At 41.4% G+C, this 23,837-nt stretch overlaps 1 protein-coding gene across 2 annotated transcripts in view; it reads right to left on the bottom strand.

The window, feature by feature from the left end:
• sema3e (sema domain, immunoglobulin domain (Ig), short basic domain, secreted, (semaphorin) 3E) overlaps nt 1-23,837 on the bottom strand; it is a 73,805-nt gene that overhangs the window by 38,877 nt on the left and 11,091 nt on the right. For both annotated transcript variants that reach the window (XM_067420140.1, XM_067420141.1), the window contains exons 2-4: nt 11,948-12,108; nt 4,967-5,026; nt 4,709-4,828 (exon numbers count right to left, since the gene is read on the bottom strand). In XM_067420140.1, the coding sequence (XP_067276241.1) occupies nt 4,709-4,828; nt 4,967-5,026; nt 11,948-12,108 (341 nt within the window). The remainder of the gene's footprint in view (nt 1-4,708; nt 4,829-4,966; nt 5,027-11,947; nt 12,109-23,837) is intronic.

Genomic DNA, 23,837 nt, shown 5'->3' with positions numbered 1-23,837 from the left:
TTTGGTTGGAGATTTCTTCAGAGAAAGAAAATGGTTGGAGAAAACTTCCTGTCGTACACACTAAAACAAACTGTTTGTCTCTCTGGAGACCAGGCAGTTGAAGAGAGTGTAAAAGTCGCTTCAGAAAGAAAGCATTGCCAGAACTACTTTCTGTCACTTTTGCATTAGTATTTATAGGATTTTGCCTCCTAATTAGAGAGATACTAGAGAGAAGGATGACAGGAAACAGGAAATTGTTGGGGGGGGGAGAGAGAGAGAGAGAGAGAGAGAGAGAGAGAGAGAGAGAGAGAGAGGGAGAGAGGGAGAGGGAGAGAGAGAGAGAGAGAGAGAGAGAGAGAGAGAGAGAGAGAGAGAGAGAGAGAGAGAGAGAGAGAGAGAGAGAGAGAGAAATGTGGTGTTCACAATCTGTGAGTGCAAAGTTGAACTCGTATTAACAAATTTATAACCTGAATGCAAAGAAAATGTTGAACTTCTTTATTATGCTAAGAATATGATATTTTATTAAATTAAGGATCTGTGGACCAGTGTCATTTAATATCACGTATATACTATTATAGTATTCATTAAAGGGGGGGTGAAACACTCAATTTCAGTCAATCTCATGTCAATCTTGAGTACCTATAGAGTAGTATTGCATCCTTCATATCTCCGAAATGTCTTTAGTTTTATTATATTTATAAAAGAAATATAGGCTGTACCGAGTCTTTCCGGAAAAAAACGAGCGCCTGGAGGCGTATTGTGTGGGCGGAGCTAAAGAATGACGATCACGAACAAAGCGGTGACGTCCTCAAGCGTGGAGAAACCCAAGTATGCTATCGATCGGATTCAGCTAATACGTGATCCAGAATCAGGCTGAAATAAATTGAACAGGAGAAACAGCAACAGCAGGACATCCGTCTCTGTGGTATGTACTATATTTAGTGGCCTGTCAACATTTGTGTGTGTTTACTCGCAGTTTATGAGGACATGATTCGGTTTATGGACTATTGTATGCGACTAAACCTTAGCAGTAGCAAGCAAAATGGTTTTGTACGTCAGACTAGTGTAACGTTATATAGAACAACAATGGAGTAACGTTAACCGTTAGTGCATTTGAATGACGAAGCACGCGATTGTGTCGTTTACTGATATTTACTCACGCGACGATAGCCAACAGCACAGACATTTGAAGCAGTTTTACTCACCGGCTGCTTCCAAAGCAGGACCGAACCTTTATCGCTGGGACCGCTCCGTCAAAAACACACTTCTTTGGTATGATTTGGTGAAGTCCTGTCACAGCATTGACCGTTGAAATCCGCGATGTTGTGAAGCTTCCCGTCATTTCTGCGTTCAAATCGGTTCAAATGCAGCGCTGCCTTCCGGGAATGCTGTGCTGAAGCGTTGATATCACCCATAGGAATAAAGTGGAACGGGAGCGCGGCGCGTCATAAGTGTTCACGGAGGACTGGATCTGCACCTGAGAGTGTTTATGGCCGTGCATTTCCTCTCTCACTCTAGTCACGCACGAGCGCACCCTACCGGGAGAAGAGCCCGTACAGCCCATACAAGGACCTTTCGTTCTGTTCACGTCAAGTCGACCCATACTCGAAAAAACTCTCCAAAACTTATGAGAAACCGGAAGGAGTATTTTTGACACAGAAATACTCCATCAAACGTCCAACATTAGTTTTTGAAACTTTGTCTATGTTTAGGATGGGAATCCAAGTCTTAAACAGTGTAAAAAGCTCAGTATGTATGAAACAGCATTTAAGATTTTGAAGATTTAATTTCCATTTTGTCATATTTGAGAAATGTACATTTAGGCTTAATTTATTTTCATTTCAGTTTTTTATTAATTTTAGTACTTTATATTTGATATGGCAATTTTAATGGTCTTTAAAAATGGTCTGAAATGAATAGTTATTTCAGCTTTATTTAAATGAATGAAAACATAAAAAAATGTAGTTTATTTAGTTAACAATGCTGTGGACATAAAATAGATCAGAAAATTAAAAGACAAAGTAGAAATTAACAATACTGATGTATTAATATTAGCAGGTTAGCCTTATGCAAAGCATAAAACCTTCAACTTTTCCACACAGCAGTAAAGCTGTAGGTCACATTCTTTAATCTCTGCCTCTCTAAACCACCAGATTTTTAACATTCCTTAAACGATAATACAATTCCATATGCTTTATGTATTTCTTTCCTTTCAAATGCAAACTTTCAGCAAGCTGAATACCAGCCATCATGTTATCAAACAGCCCTCCGAACTGAAATGTGCTCCTAAACCTCACGGTGACACAGCATCTGGATCTTTTTACAATCAAAGATTTCAGAACTCAAAACACGACCAATGTTTAAGTGTCTTGAGATGTTAAATGCTTTAACTTGTTACCACTCTGACTGGTTTCAATTATCGCAAGGGTCTCTGCACGACTCCCTCATGTGTGGAACACAGTGAGAGTGACAGTCGCCGACTACGGGGTAGTTTCCAGTACAGTCTCTGGTGACAAACAACAGCACAACACTGGACACAGTTCTTCTGTGAGTCACTATGACACATTCCTCAGAAGACAAACAGGACCTCCTCAAGACGTGTTTTCTGGAATACAAGTCAGAAAGTGTATAGAAGGACAAGGCGACACCAGAGCACTTTCGACGACCTCAGTCTGCATCCGATACAATAAAAACCTTCAAAGTTGGCTGTGGTCACTGAGGCATTTGTTGTCAACAATGGTGTCTCGCATTATGGTTTTAAAACATGCCAATGTCATGGTGTTCATTCACCTTCTAACTTTGAAAAACCTTCTAACTTCATAATTTCGACGGTAAAAGAGGCCAGAGTGTTTTGAAAAACCTTCTAACTTTATCGTTTCAACAATAAAAGAGGCCAGAGTGTTTTTCAAACTACAGAGCCCCATGGTCAAGATTTACTAATTAATTCCCTCGTATTACTAAATCGTTGGTCACATCATAATAATTTGTTCATTTTTTTGATGCAAAACAATAGTAGGCCACAATTTATTTAAACGAGGAAACTAATTCTTAATTTGTGGCCATGATATAAATTATAACGTCCAAAAAGTCCCTTATGCCTACCATAAAGCCAGACTTAATTGAATCAAAACTGCAGCAAAAACAGTAATATTGCAAAATATTATTACTAATTAAAATAACCGTGTTCTATTTGGATATATTTTAAAATGTAATTTATTCCTGTGATGGTAAAGCTGATTTTTCAACACAGTTACTCCAGTCTCCAGTGCCACATGATGCTTCAGAAATATTATAATACTGATAGCATCCTTAAAAAAAGATTCAATTAAAATTTGTGCAATTAGAGTTGTTTTCAGAGAATAAATATTCAGTTATATTCATAACACATTGCCATCAACTAGCATAAAGAATACATATATAATTCCAATGTTTCATGGCTGTAAGTTAATTTTAATGTACTGCAATTAATCACATTTTGATATTTTTAAAGAGGTCATGAACTGAGAAATAAAAATGTCCTTGAGCTTTTGACATATAAGAGGTCATCATATAAGACTATCCTGTAAGTTTCAAAACTGAAACTTCCTTGTTAGTCCAACAACAAATTTTATTGTAATGAAGAGAATGATTCGTTGTGAAAAGCACCTCTGCAGAAGAAAATCAATGCCTACTTCATCATTGCAACATTGGCCCCGCCCACTGGTGTGTTAGTGAGATGACGAGGAGAGTAGAGCGATACAGGATCACTGGACAAAAATGTGAATATGTGATGTTGTTATTTATTTTCAACAATGAATGTCTCAGTTGGGCATTATTTTTTTGTATGATACATTTCACTGTGGATTTTTTAATAAATCAGTCGCAATTGCAGAGCAGACTTTGCAAACAGACTTTTATAATATGAACTCGACAGTAATACGACAATATGGAAGTAACTGTTAATTCTAAAGCTTGATTTAGTGATTTCTGACATCTAATGATTCATGCACAGTCAAATGTTCTTTGTCTATGCGTCAGCAAATCAAACCAGTGACTAAACAGTCAATTCCAAAATGTTTCTTTTAGTAGGATAAAAGTTATTGTTATTTAAACTGTGATTAAATGATATATAGAAAGCGATCAAATAACGCTTCCTTTACAATCGCTGAAGCTGTCAATCAGACAGCGTGAGTTCATCAGTGACATTCTGGACTATCGCCAAAACTCCCATTATAATCAACGCATCTCTTATTTACATTGTGTTCGCACAGTTAGTTCTGATGAAAGCATTTGTTAGTATGCAGAAATCCTTCATGCGCTCAGCATGTATGTGATCAGCTACAACGCTCATCACTGCAACCTTTCATGCCAAATTATAAATATAAATCCAAAGGTCTAAATATAATGCTATAATCAACACTTTTTATGATTAGTTAACCTTGAGAGCTGTAATAGTAAAAATGTGGTAAAAGTTTGAGAGAGAGTTCCACTAATACTTATTTCATATGCAAAGATGTTAGCCAATCTCAGCAGTCGGCATTTACATTAAATTCTCACAGCAGACACGCCCCTTCAAACAGAGCATTGAAATGAGAGGCTAGGAAAAATGCCTTGTATTTCTAAATAAATGTAAAAATCATACTAACATTATAGTGCACCCCATTAAACATTATAAAAACAATGCCGTTCATGAGCCTTTTATGACAATTCAAATTCTTTATTAGAGTTTTTTCTGGTATATAAGATGTACCTGTGTTCCCAGACCCACTCTGATATAGGCACACATTGGGCTGAAGGCTCCAGTTCCACACGCTAACAGGTGGGTGCTGTTATAATGCTGCACCAGCTTAATGTAGTTTGCACATTCCGGCTAAGAGAGAGGGACAAAGAGGAAGATAAAGAGATGGAGGGGAAAAAGCTTTAAGAATGTTTTTATAATTCATCAAACATTGTAGTCATGTAACAGGATACCACTATGTCACATGTATAGGATGCATAACAGATTTACCTTCTCTCTGCCCTGCATTAAACAATCCCCCACCTGCTCCTCAGAGCTCGCCCAGTGAATCTAAAACAGAGAGACGGGCAGATTAGTTCTGGTAACGTTGTTCAGACACAGCCATGCTTTTGCTCTACTTGGCTAAAAACTTTATCTGAGTTATATTTTTTGACCTGTGGTTCCATGAAAAGGCTTTCATCGGATCATTGGTTCGATTCCCATGGAATGCATGAACTGATAAAATTTAGCTATACCTTGAATGCAGTGTCACTTTGGATAAAGCGTTTTCCAAATGCAAGTCCACTACAGTTTAATTATAACTCTTTACGACCCACTAATTATAATACCGACTTTCCAAGTCCACTAAGTATGTCTCTACTTAACCCCTTCAGACCCTGCAGTCATTGAAATAGACATCGCATGGTTTTTGGTTTAAACCAATAACATTTTACGTTTTTATAATTTGAGTAATGCCTGTTAGTTCACCCAAAAATGAAAATAATGTCATTAATTACTCACTCTCATGTCGTTCGACACCCATAAGACCGCCGTTCATCTTCGGAACACAAATTAAGATATTTTTTGTTGAAATCCGATGGTTCAGACAGGCCTCCATTGACACCAATGTAATTTCCTCTCTCAAGACCCATAAAAGGCACTAAAGACTTTGGTATGTATGGTTCCCTTTCAGTCGGTCACGTTCGACGTACGTCAGAACTGAACCGACGAATGGGATCTTACTTTAGAGACCAATCCTACTTCGAGCATCTAACAACGAGCCAATGAAATTTGGCATGCGATCACGCATTCCACGCTCCGCCCCGCAGCGCGGGTATAAATAGGAAGTGGAATGGTAGATCAGCGCTTTCTACTTCGGAGCCGAACAGTCTTCATTGCTGTTTCTACGAAGAGCTTTCTGACTACGAGTCAAAACCTTCCTGTGAAAGAGTTTGCCAGTGCGGGTGATACGGCGCGTCAGCGAGAGACCGTCACTTCAGTGATAGAGTGTGCAAAGAGCTGTTGGTTCGCTGAGCGTTTCCTTACACACACACATTACAGTTGGTTCGCTGGGCGCTCACACATACACATCACTGAGAGCTCACGCAGGCTTGCACTATCGAACTGCGTGGAGCCGCGGTCATCTCCCTGAGTGCTTCAGCACTAAAAGAGCAACTTCCTTTTCACAAAAGAGCAACACGGTTTGACCCTGCGTCTTTTTCAAGATGTCATTCAAGCCGTGTGTTTCTGGATGCGGTCGATTTCTGTCTCCGCTTGACGGACACGTTCGTTGTCTCTCGTGTCTGGGCGCACAGCACGCTGAGGCTGCGTTCGTGGATGAGACATGTTCCCATTGCGGGAATATGTCCATTGCAGTGTTGCGGTCCCGTCTCCAGTACCTCAGAAGAGGTGGAACACCATCGTCCATCCCCCGATCTAGTGGTCCTCCAGCTGCAAAGCAGAGGGCTACTACTTTGGCTGATGACCTTGGTGGGGACCTGAGGGTGTCGGTCAGGGTAAACCCGACGGGTCTCACGGCTCCTCGGGCCCCTCCCCCCTCCACTGTACCGGTGGAGCTTCCGGAAGGGCGCGCTGACCTCCCACGCGGAGCGCCAGTCGTCTCTTTTGGGGCTCCGGCGGAGGACCAGATGTCGGTTGCTGCATCGGGGGATGAGCTAATGGGTTCCGAGGATGAAGACTCGGCTGCGTTGCCCCCTTCGGGTGTGACAGCGTTGCCCGAGTCTGACCCGGAACTTACGGCTATGCTTGCCCGGGCCGCCGCAAGTGTCGGGCTTGAGTGGAACCCAAAGAAAAAAAAAAAAAAAAAAAAAAAAAAAAAAAAAAAAAAAAAAAAAAAAAAAAAAAAAAAAAAAAAAAAAAAAAAAGCCCACCCCGGGCACGTCTGTGGTGCCGTTGGTCCCGCTTGTACGGTCTCTGGGGGCCTGGCTAGGTCTCCCCAGGCCGTCTCGCTGGCTCATCCGTACCATCAGACTCGGCTACGCGATTCAGTTCGCACGCCGGCCACCCAAGTACAAGGGCATCCTCTTCACCTCCGTGCGAAGCAGCGATGCTCAAGTCTTGCGGTCAGAGATCGAGGTCCTACTGGCGAAGGACGCGATCGAGCCGGTTCCTCCAGCCGATATGAAGACGGGGTTTTACAGCCCCTACTTCATTGTGCCCAAGAAAGGGGGTGGGTTACGGCCAATCCTGGACCTGCGAGTTCTGAATCGGGCCCTGCACAAGCTCCCGTTCAGGATGTTGACGCAGAAACGCATTTTCCAATGCATCCGTCCCCAGGATTGGTTTGCGGCGATCGACCTGAAGGACGCGTACTTCCATGTGTCTATTCTCCCTCGACACAGACCGTTCCTACGCTTTGCGTTCGAGGGGAAAGCATATCAGTACAAGGTCCTGCCCTTCGGGCTGTCCCTGTCGCCCCGCGTCTTTACGAAGGTCGCGGAGGCAGCCATTGTTCCACTCAGAGAACGCGGCGTTCGGATTCTCAACTACCTCGACGATTGGCTGATCCTAGCCCAGTCGAAGGACCAGTTGTGCGAACACAGGGACCTGGTGCTCAGTCACCTCAGCCAGTTGGGCCTTCGGGTCAACCGAGAGAAGAGCAAACTCTGTCCCACACAGAGGATCTCTTATCTCGGTATGGAGCTGGACTCGGTCAACCGGACTGCGCGCCTCACCGAGGAGCGAGTCCAGTCGGTGTTGAACTGCTTGAATATGTTCAAGAGCAGGACAGCGGTCCCACTGAAATTCTTTCAGAGGCTCCTGGGGCATATGGCATCTGCAGCCGCGGTCACGCCGCTCGGATTGCTTCATATGAGACCGCTTCAGCGCTGGCTCAATGGCCGAGTCCCGAGGTGGGCGTGGCAGAGCGGTCAGTACCGGGTCCCAGTGACTCCTTACTGCCGCCAAACCTTCAGCCCGTGGTCCAGCACTTCGTTTCTCCGGGCCGGGGTGCCCCTAGAACAAGTGTCCAGGCATGCTGTGCTATTCACGGATGCCTCCACCACAGGCTGGGGGGCCACGTACAACGGGCATGCAGTTGCTGGTCTGTGGACGGGGCCGCAATTGCATTGGCATATCAATTGCCTCGAGTTACTGGCAGTACATCTGGCACTCCGCCGCCTCAAGGGGCCGCTGCGTGGCAAGCATGTACTGGTCCGTACGGACAGCACCACGGCCGTTGCGTACATCAACCGTCAGGGTGGTCTACGCTCCCGTCGTCTGCTCCAACTCGCCCGCCACCTCCTCCTGTGGAGTCAGAAGCAGCTGAGGTCGCTTCGGGCCATTCATGTCCCTGGTGTGCTGAACCAGACAGCCGACGAGCTCTCTCGTCAGCCGACACCTCCGGGAGAGTGGCGACTCCACCCCCAGGCGGTCCAGCTGATATGGGACCAGTTCGGAGCCGCACAGGTCGACCTGTTTGCCTCTCCGGACTCGACCCATTGCCAGTGGTACTATTCCCTGACCGGGGGTACCCTCGGCACAGATGCACTGGCGCACAGCTGGCCCCGGGACCTACGCAAGTATGCGTTTCCCCCAGTGAGCCTTCTTGCACAGACTCTGTGCAAGGTCAGGGAGGACGAGGAGCAGGTCTTGTTAGTTGCGCCGTATTGGCCCAACCGGACCTGGTTCCCAGAACTCACACTCCTCGCGACAGCCCCTCCTTGGCCGATTCCCCTGAGGAAGGACCTTCTTTCTCAGGGACGGGGCACGCTATGGCACCCGCGTCCAGACCTCTGGAATCTTCATGTCTGGTCCCTGGACGGGACGCGGAGGTTCTAGATGGACTACCACAAGCTGTCGTAGATACCATCGCTTCAGCTAGAGCCCCCTCTACGAGGCGCCTCTATGCTCTGAAGTGGAACCTGTTCGTTGAGTGGTGCGCTTCCCGCCGGGAAGACCCCCGAAGGTGTTCGATCAGTGTCGTGCTTTCCTTCCTGCAAGATGGGTTGGAGAGAAGGCTGTCTCCCTCCACCCTCAAGGTATATGCTGCAGCAATAGCAGCGTACCATGATGTAGTAGAAGGTAAGTCCGTGGGGAAGCACGACCTAATCGTCAGGTTCCTCAGAGGTGCGAGGAGACTAAATCCTCCTCGTCCATCCTCGATACCCTCTTGGGACTTAGCTCTAGTGCTCCGAGCACTTCAGAGCCCTCCCTTCGAGCCTTTGGCGTCTTGTGAGCTGAAAATCTTGTCAATGAAGACAGTGCTCCTGACGGCATTGGCCTCGATCAAGAGGGTAGGGGACCTGCATGCACTTTCGGTCAACGAATCGTGCCTAGAGTTCGGGCCAGGTAACTCTCACGTCGTCCTGAGACCCCGGCCCGGATATGTGCCCAAGGTTCCTACCACTCCCTTCCGGGATCAGGTGGTGAACCTGCAAGCGCTGCCTTCGGAGGAGGCAGACCCAGCCCTGGCTTTGCTGTGTCCGGTCCGCGCTCTTCGCGCTTACGTTGACCGGACCCAAAGCCTTCGGACCTCAGAGCAACTCTTCGTCTGTTACGGAGGCCAGCAGAAGGGAAAGGCTGTCTCCAAGCAGAGGTTAGCCCACTGGATAGTGGATGCTATAGTCTTGGCCTACCAGTCCCAAGACGTGCCTTGCCCGTTCGGTGTAAGAGCTCACTCCACTCGGAGTGTTGCTTCTTCCTGGGCGCTGGCTCAAGGCGCCTCGCTGACAGACATATGTAGAGCTGCGGGCTGGGCGACACCTAACACGTTTGCTAGATTCTATAGCTTACGTGTAGAGCCGGTATCTTCCCGCATCCTCGCCCCCAGTGGCCAGGAGCGCTAAGTGCCCGTTCTAAGTGTCGGCTTGCGAAACGCCACTCCCGCCCTCTGGGCCGGATACGTGCGTCTATTGTCTCCAGTTGTGTTCCCCGGGAAACCGGCTAACCCTGTCGAGCTCCTCCGTCACCCCTCCGGTGTCAGACGTTGCGGACCGTCTGACGCCAGGCCTGCACCCGTATGCTTGTGAAACGTGGCTGTAGGCTGGGTTCCATATGTAGCGGTTCCCTCACGGCAACCCCATATGTGTATTCTTCCACGGTATCAGCTACCCTTCGGGCTAGCCCCGTGTCTTCCCTCGACAGAGCCCGCTCTGTCGTCTCTGGGCGTGTTCTTTCCCCCCTTCAATCAGGCTGGAACCACCCCAGAGACTGCCATATGTTGCACTACCCTGCCAGGTTAGTCCTTATGTGTATTCTGCCACCTCTCCTTCCCTGAAGGACGTGGCCCCGCAGCGTACCCTCTCTCTCAAGTACGAGGTAGGCACGCTTTCCCAGCGTTATCCAATAGTCATTCTGAGTGGGTCTTGCAGAAACAGCAGTGACTGTACTCCCTGCTTGGAGCCCTGACTTCCGTACCATACTAGACGGTGCAGTGCGCTCAAGCAGGACGCTGGAAGGGCCAGCATCCTGGCGTTTTCCATAGGGATCCCATTCGTCGGTTCAGTTCTGACGTACGTCGAACGTGACCGACTGAAAGGGAACGTCTCGGTTACGTATGTAACCCTCGTTCCCTGAAGGAGGGAACGGAGACGTACGTCCCGTCGCCAGATGCTGTGCTTCCGCTGGGAGTCCGGTCACCTTTCGGCTCCTCAGTAGGAAAAGCGCTGATCTACCATTCCACTTCCTATTTATACCCGCGCTGCGGGGCGGAGCGTGGAATGCGTGATCGCATGCCAAATTTCATTGGCTCGTTGTTAGATGCTCGAAGTAGGATTGGTCTCTAAAGTAAGATCCCATTCGTCGGTTCAGTTCTGACGTACGTCTCCGTTCCCTCCTTCAGGGAACGAGGGTTACATACGTAACCGAGACGATATTTGGTAAGAAATCCCGTGCCTTTGGCGCTCCGAACCAGTGATTGGATACACTGATTCATTAAGCTCTGAAGCATCATCATTTGTATTCTGAAGATGAACGGAGGTCTTATGGGTGTCGAACGGCATGAGGGTAAGGAATTAATGACAGAATTTTCATTTTAGGCTGAACTAACCCTTTAATCTGATTACAAAAACCAACTAGACAAGAGATGGAAGACCCTTTTTTATCTTTTATATGCAGATTTATGGTAGCCTCATCAACTTGCACCTAGTATAAACAAAGTGATAATATAGCCTAAAAATATAGACGCACCCATGTCAAACAAGACCGGTAATACCACTATGTGGTATTACCGTGGATATTTACTGATCCCGTTTTTCAGTTGTTGCACTTATTGTTGTGTGAAAAAAAATAAAAAATAAAATAAAATAATATATATATATATATATATATATATATATATATATATATATATATATATATATATATATATATATATATATATATATGTTTTTTTTTTTTTTTTTTTTTTTTCACTCAACAATAAGTGCAACAACTGAAAAACGGGATCAGTAAATATCAGTGAATTGTAAAGGAGCAGATGGTTGCAATCCATCTCTGTGCTCTATTTGCATGAGTACTGATTTTATTTATTTAATAAGTATGTGGGTAGTTATGCTAAGATTTATTCACCAACAGACGTAAAAAACTACTTGCGCAATGTACACTCAAATGCCAAATGAGCTGATAAACTGTACCACACGTGCATGCACACACATGTCTGGTTCACTATCTTTGTGGGGACTCTCCATAGACGTAATGGTTTTTATACTGTACAGACCGTATTTTCTATCCTCCTACACTGCCCCTGCCCCTAAACCTACCCATCACAGAAAACATTCTGCATTTGTACTTTCTTTTAAAAAAAAATCTCATCCTGTATGATTTAAGCCTTTTGAAAAGGGCATGGGGACCGCTGGCTGGTTCCCACAATGTAGGTAATCTCAGGTTTTACTATCCGTATGAGGACATTTGGTCCCCACAATGTAATATAAACAAGGGCACACACACACACACACACACACACACACACACACACACACACACACACGCACAGCCCAAATCCTGACAACATCTAGATAAATGCATATGCACCTCTTTGTGAGGGGCAGTGATGCGCTCCAGATTGAGAGAGTACAGGATGTCTTTTCCACCGACAATTAGCCTTTCCTGAGTCTCGTCCAGTAACATACTGTAGTGTGGCAGACGCCCCTCTCCTGCCTGGAACAGCCACGTCCTGTTCAACTGCCATAACTCTACAAACACACAAGCAAATCGAAAGTTTACATGATTGACACACATTCATATCCAAAACATAAACGGTGTGAGATGAATTTTGCGGCAAACTTTAATATTAAGGAATTTATTGGTGAAGCTGGTTAAGATAATTAAGAACTTCAGTCAAAAATGAAAATTGTGCCATCATTTTCTTAAAATGGACAAAAAAGCACTATAAAAGCACCATTTGCATGATAATTCTAGTTTTGTGTGAGAAAACTATTATATATTTACTAATAAAGACGCTTGCCCTAGCTCACAAGCCATTTTGTGAATTAATCATTCTTTTTTTTTTTTAAGAAGTCTCTTATGCTCACCAAGGTTGCAATTATTTGAATATAAAATACAATAAAATGTATTGTATGTATTGTAAAATTCTCTTTCAATTTCAATATATTTGAAGAAGTAATTTATTCATGTCATGCCAAGATTAGAGGTTTTGACTATAAAATAGTTCAAATAAATGTTGTAATATGAAACATGACAGCGCCCAAAAAGGGAGAATCCCGCTAAAATAATTTAGAGTACCGTTTCTATAGTAATGCAACGTCCAATTTTAAAATGGTTTTCACAGGATAAGTTTTGCCAAGCATCCCGCCAGCAGGACAGTGATAGTTAAAGGAACACGCCAATTTTTGGGGATTTTAGATTATTCACTGCATCCCCCAGAGTTAGATAAGTCCATACATACCATTCGCATCTCCGTACGTGACGTAACTCTGTCTGACACACGTTTTATTTTGATTATTATTTTCTATTTTTATGTTGTGATTTACATGAGTTTACGTTCCCTTTTGGCTCACCTTCACACACAAAAAGCATGTCAGTCTTACACTTAATGCCATTGCGGATAGAGACTTTCCAGTAAAATCACAAAACAATATGCACACAAATGTGTCCATGCAGACTGTAGCTCCAACAGCCCCCAGAAAATCGAAAATCATAACTTTTTATTTTCCGCTGGTCTTAGTACATGGTGTAACTCTACACACCACAACATGTATAGGAAAATGTTCCATTATTTTGTCACTTATTGAGCAATATATAGGCTAGATTGGAAATTTACAATTTACCTTCATTCTTTGTGCAAAGCTAGGCTAGTGGTCAGACAGAGTTATGGCACGCACAGAGATAAAAATAGGGTGGCTATAAATCTGTTTTTATTAGAAAAAGTAAGTAACCTGGTTTGCCTTAAAATGCTAAATAATATAAACTCCAAATATTACTGTATCTGTAAAAAAAAAAAAAAAAAAAGTTTGATAAATCATGACAATAGCACAATTTGACATGGTTCACTGCATTACTACAAATAAACCACATTTTTATGCAATATGCTTGCTAAATCTTTTAACAGAAATTTGAATAAAGGATGATGTAAATTCTCAAAAATGTTCATTGTATTAAATCAAAGTTTTAATTTCAATTAACAAAAAAATTAAGGCAACCACTGCCACATGCCAGCACAGATAAACATAAAAGTGACCGACAAGCTATGCAGGTACGTCTTCCCTTAGGTCATTGTAACAACGTTTGTAAGGAGGAAGAAGACAGGGTCGGCGTGACTGGGACTCGTGTTTATTCAGAACTCTCATGGTACAAACAAAATAAGTTGGCACTCAACAACTCAGTTCAATAACTTCAGATGCAATCTTTCGCCAACTCTTCTTTTTCGTGCAGACTTCGCTAAACCACGCCCCCTCCACCACAGTCTTGTTTTGCATGTTCATGCAGTCAAGCATCAACAGTCATACTGTATAACAGAAATACATAAACAAATAATGAAAGTGAAAAATAAATAAAGCCTGCATTTCATTTCTTAACAAAGAGCTGCATGAGCTGCTGCAGATGAACATTTTTGTTAAGAACTGATGTGAAATGTGTATTTATTTATTATTCGCATTCATTTTTTTTTTTGTTGATTTATGTATTTATGTTTTCCAGAATTTTCCGAAGTCCAGAAATGTTATTGTTTCAGGCACTGCACACTTTGCAAGACAGGTTCATCTCAGTGGTCAGTTTTTGAAACAGACATCACAATGTCTTGAATAAATACAAATACTGTGAACAAATGTTTTGGCCTCTTTTGTTACACATAGGTCACGATCAAGGTATCATAGATCAAATCATCTGGCAATGATTAGAGTAGGCTATTTCAGAATCACTGTATCATGAGAGCATCGATATGATGGACAAAATTGTATTGTAGTTGCGAGTACACCAGAGTCCTATGCAATTATTCTCTCCTTACAAAAGGCTGCAAAGTGTCCTCCTTTTTGGTGTTATGGAAATGGCCAGGTGAGAATGGTATGTATGGACTTATCTAGCTCTGGGGGATACGGTGAATAAGCTAAAATCCCCCAAAGTTGGCATGTTCCTTTCATGTTAATCTGTCCTTGCTGAATAAATTTATTCAAAAAGAAAACATTGTCTGACGCCTAACTTTTGAAGTATAGTGTATGTTGAACCGTTATAAAGCTCATGACTCCAATCCCTCTGTCGAATTTCTTTCCACCACAAAGTGAAGTCAGGCAGCTGGAACAGGATTAAACAGACCACATATATGACCAAAATCAGAGAAAGATGCACTGCTTCAGTGAATCGTGATATGAGAGAAATTGGATTATATGATTAATCAAAGTATGCAGTGTCAATGACTTATGACAGATTTCCTGAGTGCGTTTGCGTGTGTGTTGGGTTGCTCCATGGGGAGTTGCCCTCGTAATGGTCTTGACCTTCTGATTTATTCAGCGTGTGTGAGTTGGCCCTCCAGTCATACACACCCAATGACAAAATGTGTTTTTCATTTTAAATGCTCTCTGGTTGATTTAGACTGAAAAATAGCAGCCTTCCAACACACACAGATGCAGGCAGATCCATCGATAAATGGATACCCACACACACACATTTACCACTGGATGCAAGTTGAGTTCAGTGACACATTGACAATAAATACAAAATTTAAAAATATATAATAAATTTTAAAGGTGATTGAATAATGACAAAATTATATTATTTTTGCTGAATTTTTCCTTTTAACATGTCTCTTAAATAAATATACTCCTGAACAAAATCTTAAGACCAGGGGATTCATTGCAAGTTTTACACATTTCGCACTTGTGGATAATAACTGGGTTGTAAGTGCTGCTTCAAAATGACAAAAGAAGAAACAGGAGCAAGAGACACAAAATAGAGAGTCGGCAATTTATTGAAAACTGCATTTAAACTGAAACAGGCCGTTCATCAGCTGATCAAAAGTTTAAGACCATAGCCCAAAAATAAACGCACAACAGTACTAAAAGTGTCAAAAAAGGACTCAGCAGTGAGTAGCCCCACCGTTCTTGTTGATCACTTCAAAAACTTGTTTCGGCATGCTTGATGCGACTGTTTCCAGGAGGCTGGTGGGAACGTTGCTCCATGTGGTGAAGATGGCTTCACGAAGGGCATCCACGGTCTGGAACTGACGTCCATTTTTGTAAACTTCCCTTGCCATCCATCCCGAAATGTTCTCAATGAGATTTAGATCAGGGGAACACGCAGGATGGCCCAAAAGAGCAACGTTATTCCCCTGGAAGAAGTCCTTTGTCAGGCGGGCTTTGTGAATTGCAGCGTTGTCCTGTTGAAAGACCCAGTCATTACCGCACAGACGGGGGCCCTCGGTCAAGAGGGATGCCCGCTGCAACAGATCCACATAGCCAGTCGCTGTTTGATGCCCCTGCACAACCTGAAGCTCCATTTTCCCATTGAAGGAAAGAGCACCCCAGATCATGATGGAGCCTCCTCCACTGTGCTGTGTGGGATCTCCTTGTCATGCCAGTAACGTTGGAAGCCATCTGTCCAGGTTAATTTTTTTCTCGTCAGAGAATAAAACTTTCTTCCACTTTTCAATGTCCCATGTTTGGGGCTCCCTTGCAAATTCTAAACGGGCAAGTTTGTGTCGTGGGAGGAGACGTGGCCTTTGAAGACGTTTTTTGTTCTTGAAGCGCTTCTCTAGCAGATGACGTCTTTTGGTTATTGGGCTGCAGTCAGCATCAGTAAGGGTCTTAATATGGGTTGAGGATCGACCTGTGTCTTCACGGACAACCCGTCGAATGCTGCGGTTCAGTGCAGGTGAAATCTTTTTGGGTCTACATTTACATTTAATCATTTAGCAGACGCTTTTATCCAAAGCGACTTACAAACAAGGGGAGAGCAATAGAAGCAATGAAACAAACAAGGCCAACAACCTGTAAGAGCTGTAAGAAGTCTCAGTTAATTAGCACAGTACACAATTTAATTTTTTTTCTAAAAACTTGACTTTTTTGTCCCATAACTCTCAGGATTTTTTAAGAAATGTAAAATGACTGTCTTACTGGGTCCAACCTCAGCAGCGATGGCCCGTTGCGAAAGGCCTTGCTTGTGGAGCTCAACAGTCCTGCCACGTTCAAAGAGAGAAAGCCTTTTTGCCTTTGCAATCAGGAGAATTTGACAGTATGACTGCTTGAAGGACAATGCCATGAAAGCCATATTTTTGTGCAGATTTGACCTTTGTATGGCCATGGTCTTAAACTTTTGATCAGATGATGAACGGCCTGTTTCAGTTTAAATGCAGTTTTTCAATAAATTGCCTATACTCTCTATTTTGTGTCTCTTGCTCCTGTTTCTTCTTTTGTCATTTTGAAGCAGCACTTACAACCCGGTTATGATCCACAAGTGCGAAATGTGTAAAACTTGCAATGAATCCCCTGGTCTTAAGATTTTGTTCAGGAGTGTATATAGAAAGGAGCAATCTGAGAAAAGAAAATGAATCATTATTTAAAGGACAACTCAAAACAAAAATAAACCTAGGGGTAATTAACAGATGGTTACCGAGTAGATCGTTTTTTGGGATCCTTTTTTATTACAATCGAATGTAAAGAGTTTTAACTCTAAAAACAGATTAATTTATAACGCTTGTCTATAGGGCACAGAGTCAGTGAAATTAAATCGCTAGTTAATACCACTAACAAGGCTCAAAATAGCCTCACACTAACACGGTAGCATAATGAGGGTCCCTACATGCAAACCGAAGCATTGAGAACTTTGTAAGTGTACAAACAGTTTAATAAGAAGATACTTCATAAAGACAGTCCATTACGTGTATACATGAGCCATCTTGGCAAAAAGTCTCGACGAGTCGAGCCACGAAAACACTGTGCTAAGTGATGAACTGTGACTTGGAATCTCAAATGGTCCATTGTTTCTGGAAGAAAGCACTGAACGCAACAGAGAAAATAAATAAATACAAATAAAAATGTCAATGTAATTAGATTTCACAAACTTAATTCCTATCGACCAGCTCACTTAGCACAGCGTTCTGCCTCTTCATGACAGATCGCAGTACTCCTCGGTTTTAAGTCGCTTTGGATAAAAGTGTATTTTAAATGCATAAATGTAAATGTAAAACTGTGCTCATTAATGCAGATTTGATGCAGTCTGTCATTCTTACTACTTCGAGTAATGATAAAGGATGGAGCAAGATTTGTTTTGCAAACTTTAATGTAACAGCAGTCATTAACGTTAGTGCTTTATTTAATAATTGCACCGTTATTGATACAGTTCCCGCATGTGCACCGCAGTAAATTCCAAGCATGATCATATATATATATATATATATATATATATATATATATATATATATATATATATATATATATATATATATATATATATATATATATATATATATATATATATATATATATATATATATATATGATCATGCTTGGATTTTGTGTATGGCCTCTCCATTCATGTTGCTGCTCCTTGAGTCAATGGGCTTGTAACACTCACCATCAGCATTAACAAGAGTATGTCCATCAACAAACTGATGTGTATATTTCTAATTTACTGCGGTGCACATGCGGGAACTGTATCAATAACGGTGCAATTATTAAATAAAGCACTAACGTTAATGACTGCTGTTACATTAAAGTTTGCAAAACAAATCTTATTTGTTTAACAAATCTTATTTGTCTTATCTTAAAGTATATATATATATATATATATATATATATATATATATATATATATATATATATATATATATATATATATATATATATATATATATATATATATATATATAAGTGCCGTTATTTTGACCTTATTCAATGAAAGTAATGCTGCTGGGAATAGATGAGATTCGTCTGCTATAAAGTAAAAAAAAAAAAAAACAAATACTGTTTGTTATGCACTGCTTTTTGTGTCATCTTAGAAACTTAAAAACATCAGTCCCCATTTATTATTCTTATAATTACAAGGGTAAAAAAAAAAAAAAAAAAACTTTCTGTCATATAGGTTTAGAATGAAATGAAGGAGAATCCATTCCCAATTTTGCATATACTAATTCTTTAAAAGAGCCACTTAGAAAGTTGAAGGGCAAAATCATGTATGGAAAGAAGATAAGGGAACCTGACAGACAGATAAGGAATACAACTGGATTACTGAAATGATAAGCGAGAGGGATGAACAGACATGAAGAAAGTGGGAAGAGAAAGACAAGGTCAAAGACTTTAATGTGGCAGACTTTGATTACATTTTAGTGTCTGAAAGCAGTTCTTCTGAAAGACCCTCAATGTGTCTTTAATTATTTTTTATGAGTCTTTCAGTTAATAGAATTGCCTTGGGATACTCAAAAAAACACACACAAAAAAACACATTAAAACAACTAACACTCATACACACCCACAGTTTTCAAGTTCATGTTCAAGTCAGTCTAATACCACACTGTTGTTTTGCAGATATAGTGGGGTCTAAAAGTAAGGAATATATCCCAGTTCTCTAACCATACTCTTATTAATTCAAGGTCTCAGCCATATTGATGTTTATTTGACCTGTCATTTTGTTTTATTTATGTTTAATGCATGAAATCAATTCCACTAGGCCTCTTTCATTTGATTTGATTATGAGCTTCTGTCCCAGTCTAAATCTATATGTTGGCTTCTTGTTCATGAAGATAAAGGAGTAAGATAAAAGAAATAAATAAAACCAGACGTAGCTCGTACTTGTACTGCCCTCTCTATGTTGTATTTCACAGGGAGGGCTCGTCCACTCTTTTAAATATGTATTTAATATACTGCATTTATTAGCGGAGACCACAATGAAAAGCAAGGCATCTGGCATCTTAATGTTTATAGAGAGACCTTGTATCTAGAACAAACAGCTAATTGCAAATGCCCCAATACAGGCCAAAAAAATTATCCTGAATGCCCCCAGAGGCGATGAGAATTTTAACCCTTCACCGTTACTTACTCGTGCCCTTGACCGGGCAAGGGTCGTACTATTAGTCCCTTCAGTGGAGGGGCGGTAGAGGAAATCAGGTGAAAAAGAGGAACCTTTAACTGCTATAATATGTTAAAAACTGTACTGTAATGTACTCCCAATAAACACAATTGTGTAAGTGTGATTATGATACTGAGTAACTTGGCATTTTAGACATAGTATTAAGTATTAAGTGTCACCTATAACTAATGATTATTCTAATTTCACTGTAAACAATAATTACACTCTAAAATGAATTAGCTATAGCTAGCTAAATTCCCACTACTAAAAATATTTAAATTGAGTCATATTGATTTGAAATCAAATTTATGAATTAACTTACTTAAAGGGTTACTTCAGCGATTAACATATGGCTTTGTATCAGTAGAAACCCTGGAGTATATTCAAATGATCGTGCTCCCCCCTCTTATATCCCCCTGAGACGAGAGTTTTATGCATTTTATTTCTGGAAAAATTCCTCTCGTGACGCAAATTGACGATATTTGCGTCACGAGAGGAATGTTTGCCCAGAGGCTAAAGACTACAGCCAGCAGAGGGAGCCATTTCCGCATGTTTTCAACTCGTGCATGGGGAATGGAGATCACACTTACAGCACAGCTCAGCTACAGGCATTAATTTAAACGGATGCTAAGCAATGTAAGTGTTTTAACTTCTCAAATTAATTTCTATGAAAGTTAAGCTTCCAAAGGCATGAACTGAAAACGCGTTGTGAATGTATGCCGCTAATGTGGTCGCGATTACCTCAGCTCTCATCAATAGAGCTCATCAACTCATTTATGACGTTAAATGTAATCTGACTCCTAATCTGAGTCTGCTGTGAGACTCACGCGGCAACTCGATCGTTATATTGAACAGACACATTCAGTATTTAATTGTAGGAACTTAGTCTCTGTAATCCAGTAGCGATGGCTTTGAGAATGTCCTCACAGGGCAGCGAAGCATTCTGGGAATTGTAGTCTTTCATCCCCATGAGACAAAAACAAGTTTTCTGTCTTTTCTCAGTCTAGAAAGCACCAAATTCAAAAATAATTTCACATTTCTACTACATTAATGACCCAGTTTAAATACAGATTCATCTTCCCAGCGCTGAAGTACCCCTTTAAAATGTCTAAGTTAAAAGCATTTGAAATCTCCCAGTTAAGCTTTAACTTTGAATTTCTTAACTTATCAAACTTAAAGTGTGGGTGATTACCTCTAACTTATTCTGGTTTACAGTGTATATAAGAATATGATGTCCACACCACGACTATTATGATAACAGAAGAAGTATATACTGTAATTGGAATCACTTTCGAACATGTTTTTCCCCAGCTGATAAACATAAAAAAGTTTCTATACAGAACATTTACTTTTAAAATTGTAGTTCTGGCAGTAGATGACTACAACTGTTTTTGCAAAGTGAGTATGAATCATTCACTTAAGCGATTAGTCCAAAAGGATGATTATTTCAGGAGCAAAACAAGTGACTTTTGAAAACAAGAGTCCTTTTGAGTAAGTCATTGAATCATTTATGCAACCAATTCATTCAAAAACCCTGTTCATTCAGTAATGCTACAACTTTGTGTTAATCTTCACGCAGCGTTTAATACACGGCTTTATTTTGGAACTATGCCCAAAATCTTTAAACTCTAAAAGATTCTGATTGGCTGCTCAAGGGTTCAATCTTGATCGGCCAATTAAATTTGAGGAAAATAATTAATCATTTTTGTGTATCGTAAATTATGTTTGTGTAAAACGGGCAACATATTTATTGATTCAGATTGTAAGTGAAAGTAATTTTTGATGGGCACCCCAATGCTTTTAAGACGCCAAGTGACGGCATTTGCTCACAGGAAACATTGTCAGTCCCAATCTCAGACCTGTCAGCTAATAAAATTGAAAAAGCGGTTATTGAAAGGGAAATGACCCAAACCCCTCTCTAATCCAAATCCCCATGTGCTGAACAGGCTGTATTTCCCCATAAGCCAAACTAAAGACCTGTTTCCTCTGCCTAAGGCATCTGAACCTCAGCCGGGGTGAGCAGGTCTAAGGAAGTGCCGGTTCTCCCTAAAGAGGACTTTGGAGGGCTGAAGATTCCAGATTTAAAGAGCGCTGATAGGCTGATTGCGGATGTGGATGTCTACTCCCTTTGCTGAGGGGCTATCGGCTATCGGAGATAGGGAAGTGCTTTCATCCTGGGACGGAAACGAACTTCCCTCTTTCATCTGTCACTGTGAGTTCTCCATCTTTTGTCTAACAGGAAAGATCATTTTGTAGACCCCCTGATGGATGAACTTCTCATAAATCATATTTTTCTCACTGTATTATAAAGCAAGCTTGTTTCTATGAACGGGTCCATTTTATTTAAATCAACGAGACTTTAAAGGAGGCAGGAAGCCACAACGAATTACTATAAAATATCTGATTCTGAGCAGAGAAGACTGAGAGACTTTGTTTAAGAGAGACTCTGTCCTCTAAAGCAGCATATTGACTGTGTTAACCTGTTAACCCTAGTAATTATCGCAAGGGTTATCCTGTATTTGGGAATATGATCTTCACCTTCTTGCAGACAGACTGCATGTCTGGGTTAGGCTACATATTCTTCACAATTAAAACTCTGTCAGTGCAATATTAAAAACGTTTAATTTTTATATAATGTTTTATATCATTTTAGTGTAGGCTTTTAAAATTACAGTAATGTACAGTAATTAATGTAATAACTTGTGGGGAAATCTGCTTGTCATGGAAATAATTCAAAAAAAAAGAAAAAAAGAAAAAGAAAAAAAATGTAAATGGCCCTAAATTTTGATTTTCCCCGTGCCATATATAATATACAACACCTGTATTGAGTCAAAGGCATACAAATCTAAATGTTTGCAGCCTGAACATTATCCAATCCACCAGCCTTGAAATATTTCTCCCTGAACAATCTCGACAGCTTGGTAAAAATGTCTCTGCTGATCTGGAATGGTGAAGGTTTTTATTTTAGATATGAAGCCCAGAGGGGTTTGCTTCTTGTGGGAGGGCTGGCAGGGAGATGTCCCTGATCTGGGGCCCGCATTTAGGTGTGGCCTTGTAGAGGTGGTGCGACCTGGGGCCTCAAATAACTTTAAGAGGGTTCTGACCGCATTGTGTATTGTGCATGTATGATTTGCTCTGACTCATGTTATTTGTACTTTCAACCAATGCTAAATTGCAGCTGTCATACTTCAATGAACCAGTCAAGAGGAAGTGGAGCTGGCAATCATCAACTCCCCCCTCCCTTAACAAACTCTACAGGAGACTGAAAACATGAGAAAATATAAAGGTGAAATAAGCCAGATTCAAACTCTGTTTTCCGTTATAAGCACCACAACACCACTGGATCTCCGAACATCATACTGGTGCACTAGGTATCAAAACTGAACCCTAAGTAAGTGATGCAACTGAAACCGATATCATGCCAAAACGGAAACATTTACGCTCACACACACGTCTGGTTCATTATCTTTGTGAGGACTCTCCATAGATGTTATGTTTTTTTATATGGTATGTATCTTACACTTAACCCTACCCTCTAAACTACCCATCACACACAACTTTCTGCAATTTTACATTACATGTTCATATTATTTTTTGCTTGTTTCCTCATAGGCACCTCAATTTAGAGACATGAGTCCCCATGAGTCAGTGTGCATTCAGGTCGAAGTTCCCACCGGGAAAGAAAAACATGAACACACACATTTAGATTTTTTCACTTTTTATCAGTTAAATATACTATGGGAAATATCCAAGATAATTCCATATTCTCATTTCATCTCTGTGACAATTCAACAATGGCTCTTTAGAGATATGGCACATGGCAAATAAGTGTTTTGTCTGTTTTATAGCACGTAGGTCGAGATTAAAGCATTTAAAAAAAACAGTGGCACATTGATTTGAAAGAGTCTCCACATTTAGATGCAATGCTCAGTTAAGGGTGAAGATATGAGATGGGGAGAACTTAGATAAAGAATATTTCCATAAACAATCTCAGTGATGCTTGGGCAAAACATTCACGTGCAGCCAAAATGCCATACCCTTGTGTTGAAGCTTTCAGAGATGCTATAATCTGACCCCAAAATAAATAAAAAAACTTTGGTAACACTTTAGTTTACTGTGACAAAAGTTAGTTAGTAGTTAGTTAGTTAATAGTGTGAATTGAAATAGGGAACATCGAGTGTGATATCAAGCATCACATCTGTATGGAAAACAAGACAAGAACTGTGACCCATCAGACATTGAACAGGGGCGGAGGTGGGGGGTGGGGTGGCCCATCTGCTCCCCCTTTCATAGGCAAGGGTCTTTCTGACCTGTCAATCAAGTTAACAAAGACAGACAGGTATTTTGATTTCTAACATCAGCGCTGACTGAAACAACATGCTACTGGGGATTCCACAGTAGCTATGAG

Source organism: Pseudorasbora parva, chromosome 16, assembly GCF_024679245.1.
Source record: "Pseudorasbora parva isolate DD20220531a chromosome 16, ASM2467924v1, whole genome shotgun sequence".
Taxonomy (NCBI): domain Eukaryota; kingdom Metazoa; phylum Chordata; class Actinopteri; order Cypriniformes; family Gobionidae; genus Pseudorasbora; species Pseudorasbora parva.
This window is presented reverse-complemented; position numbering and strand designations above follow the sequence as displayed.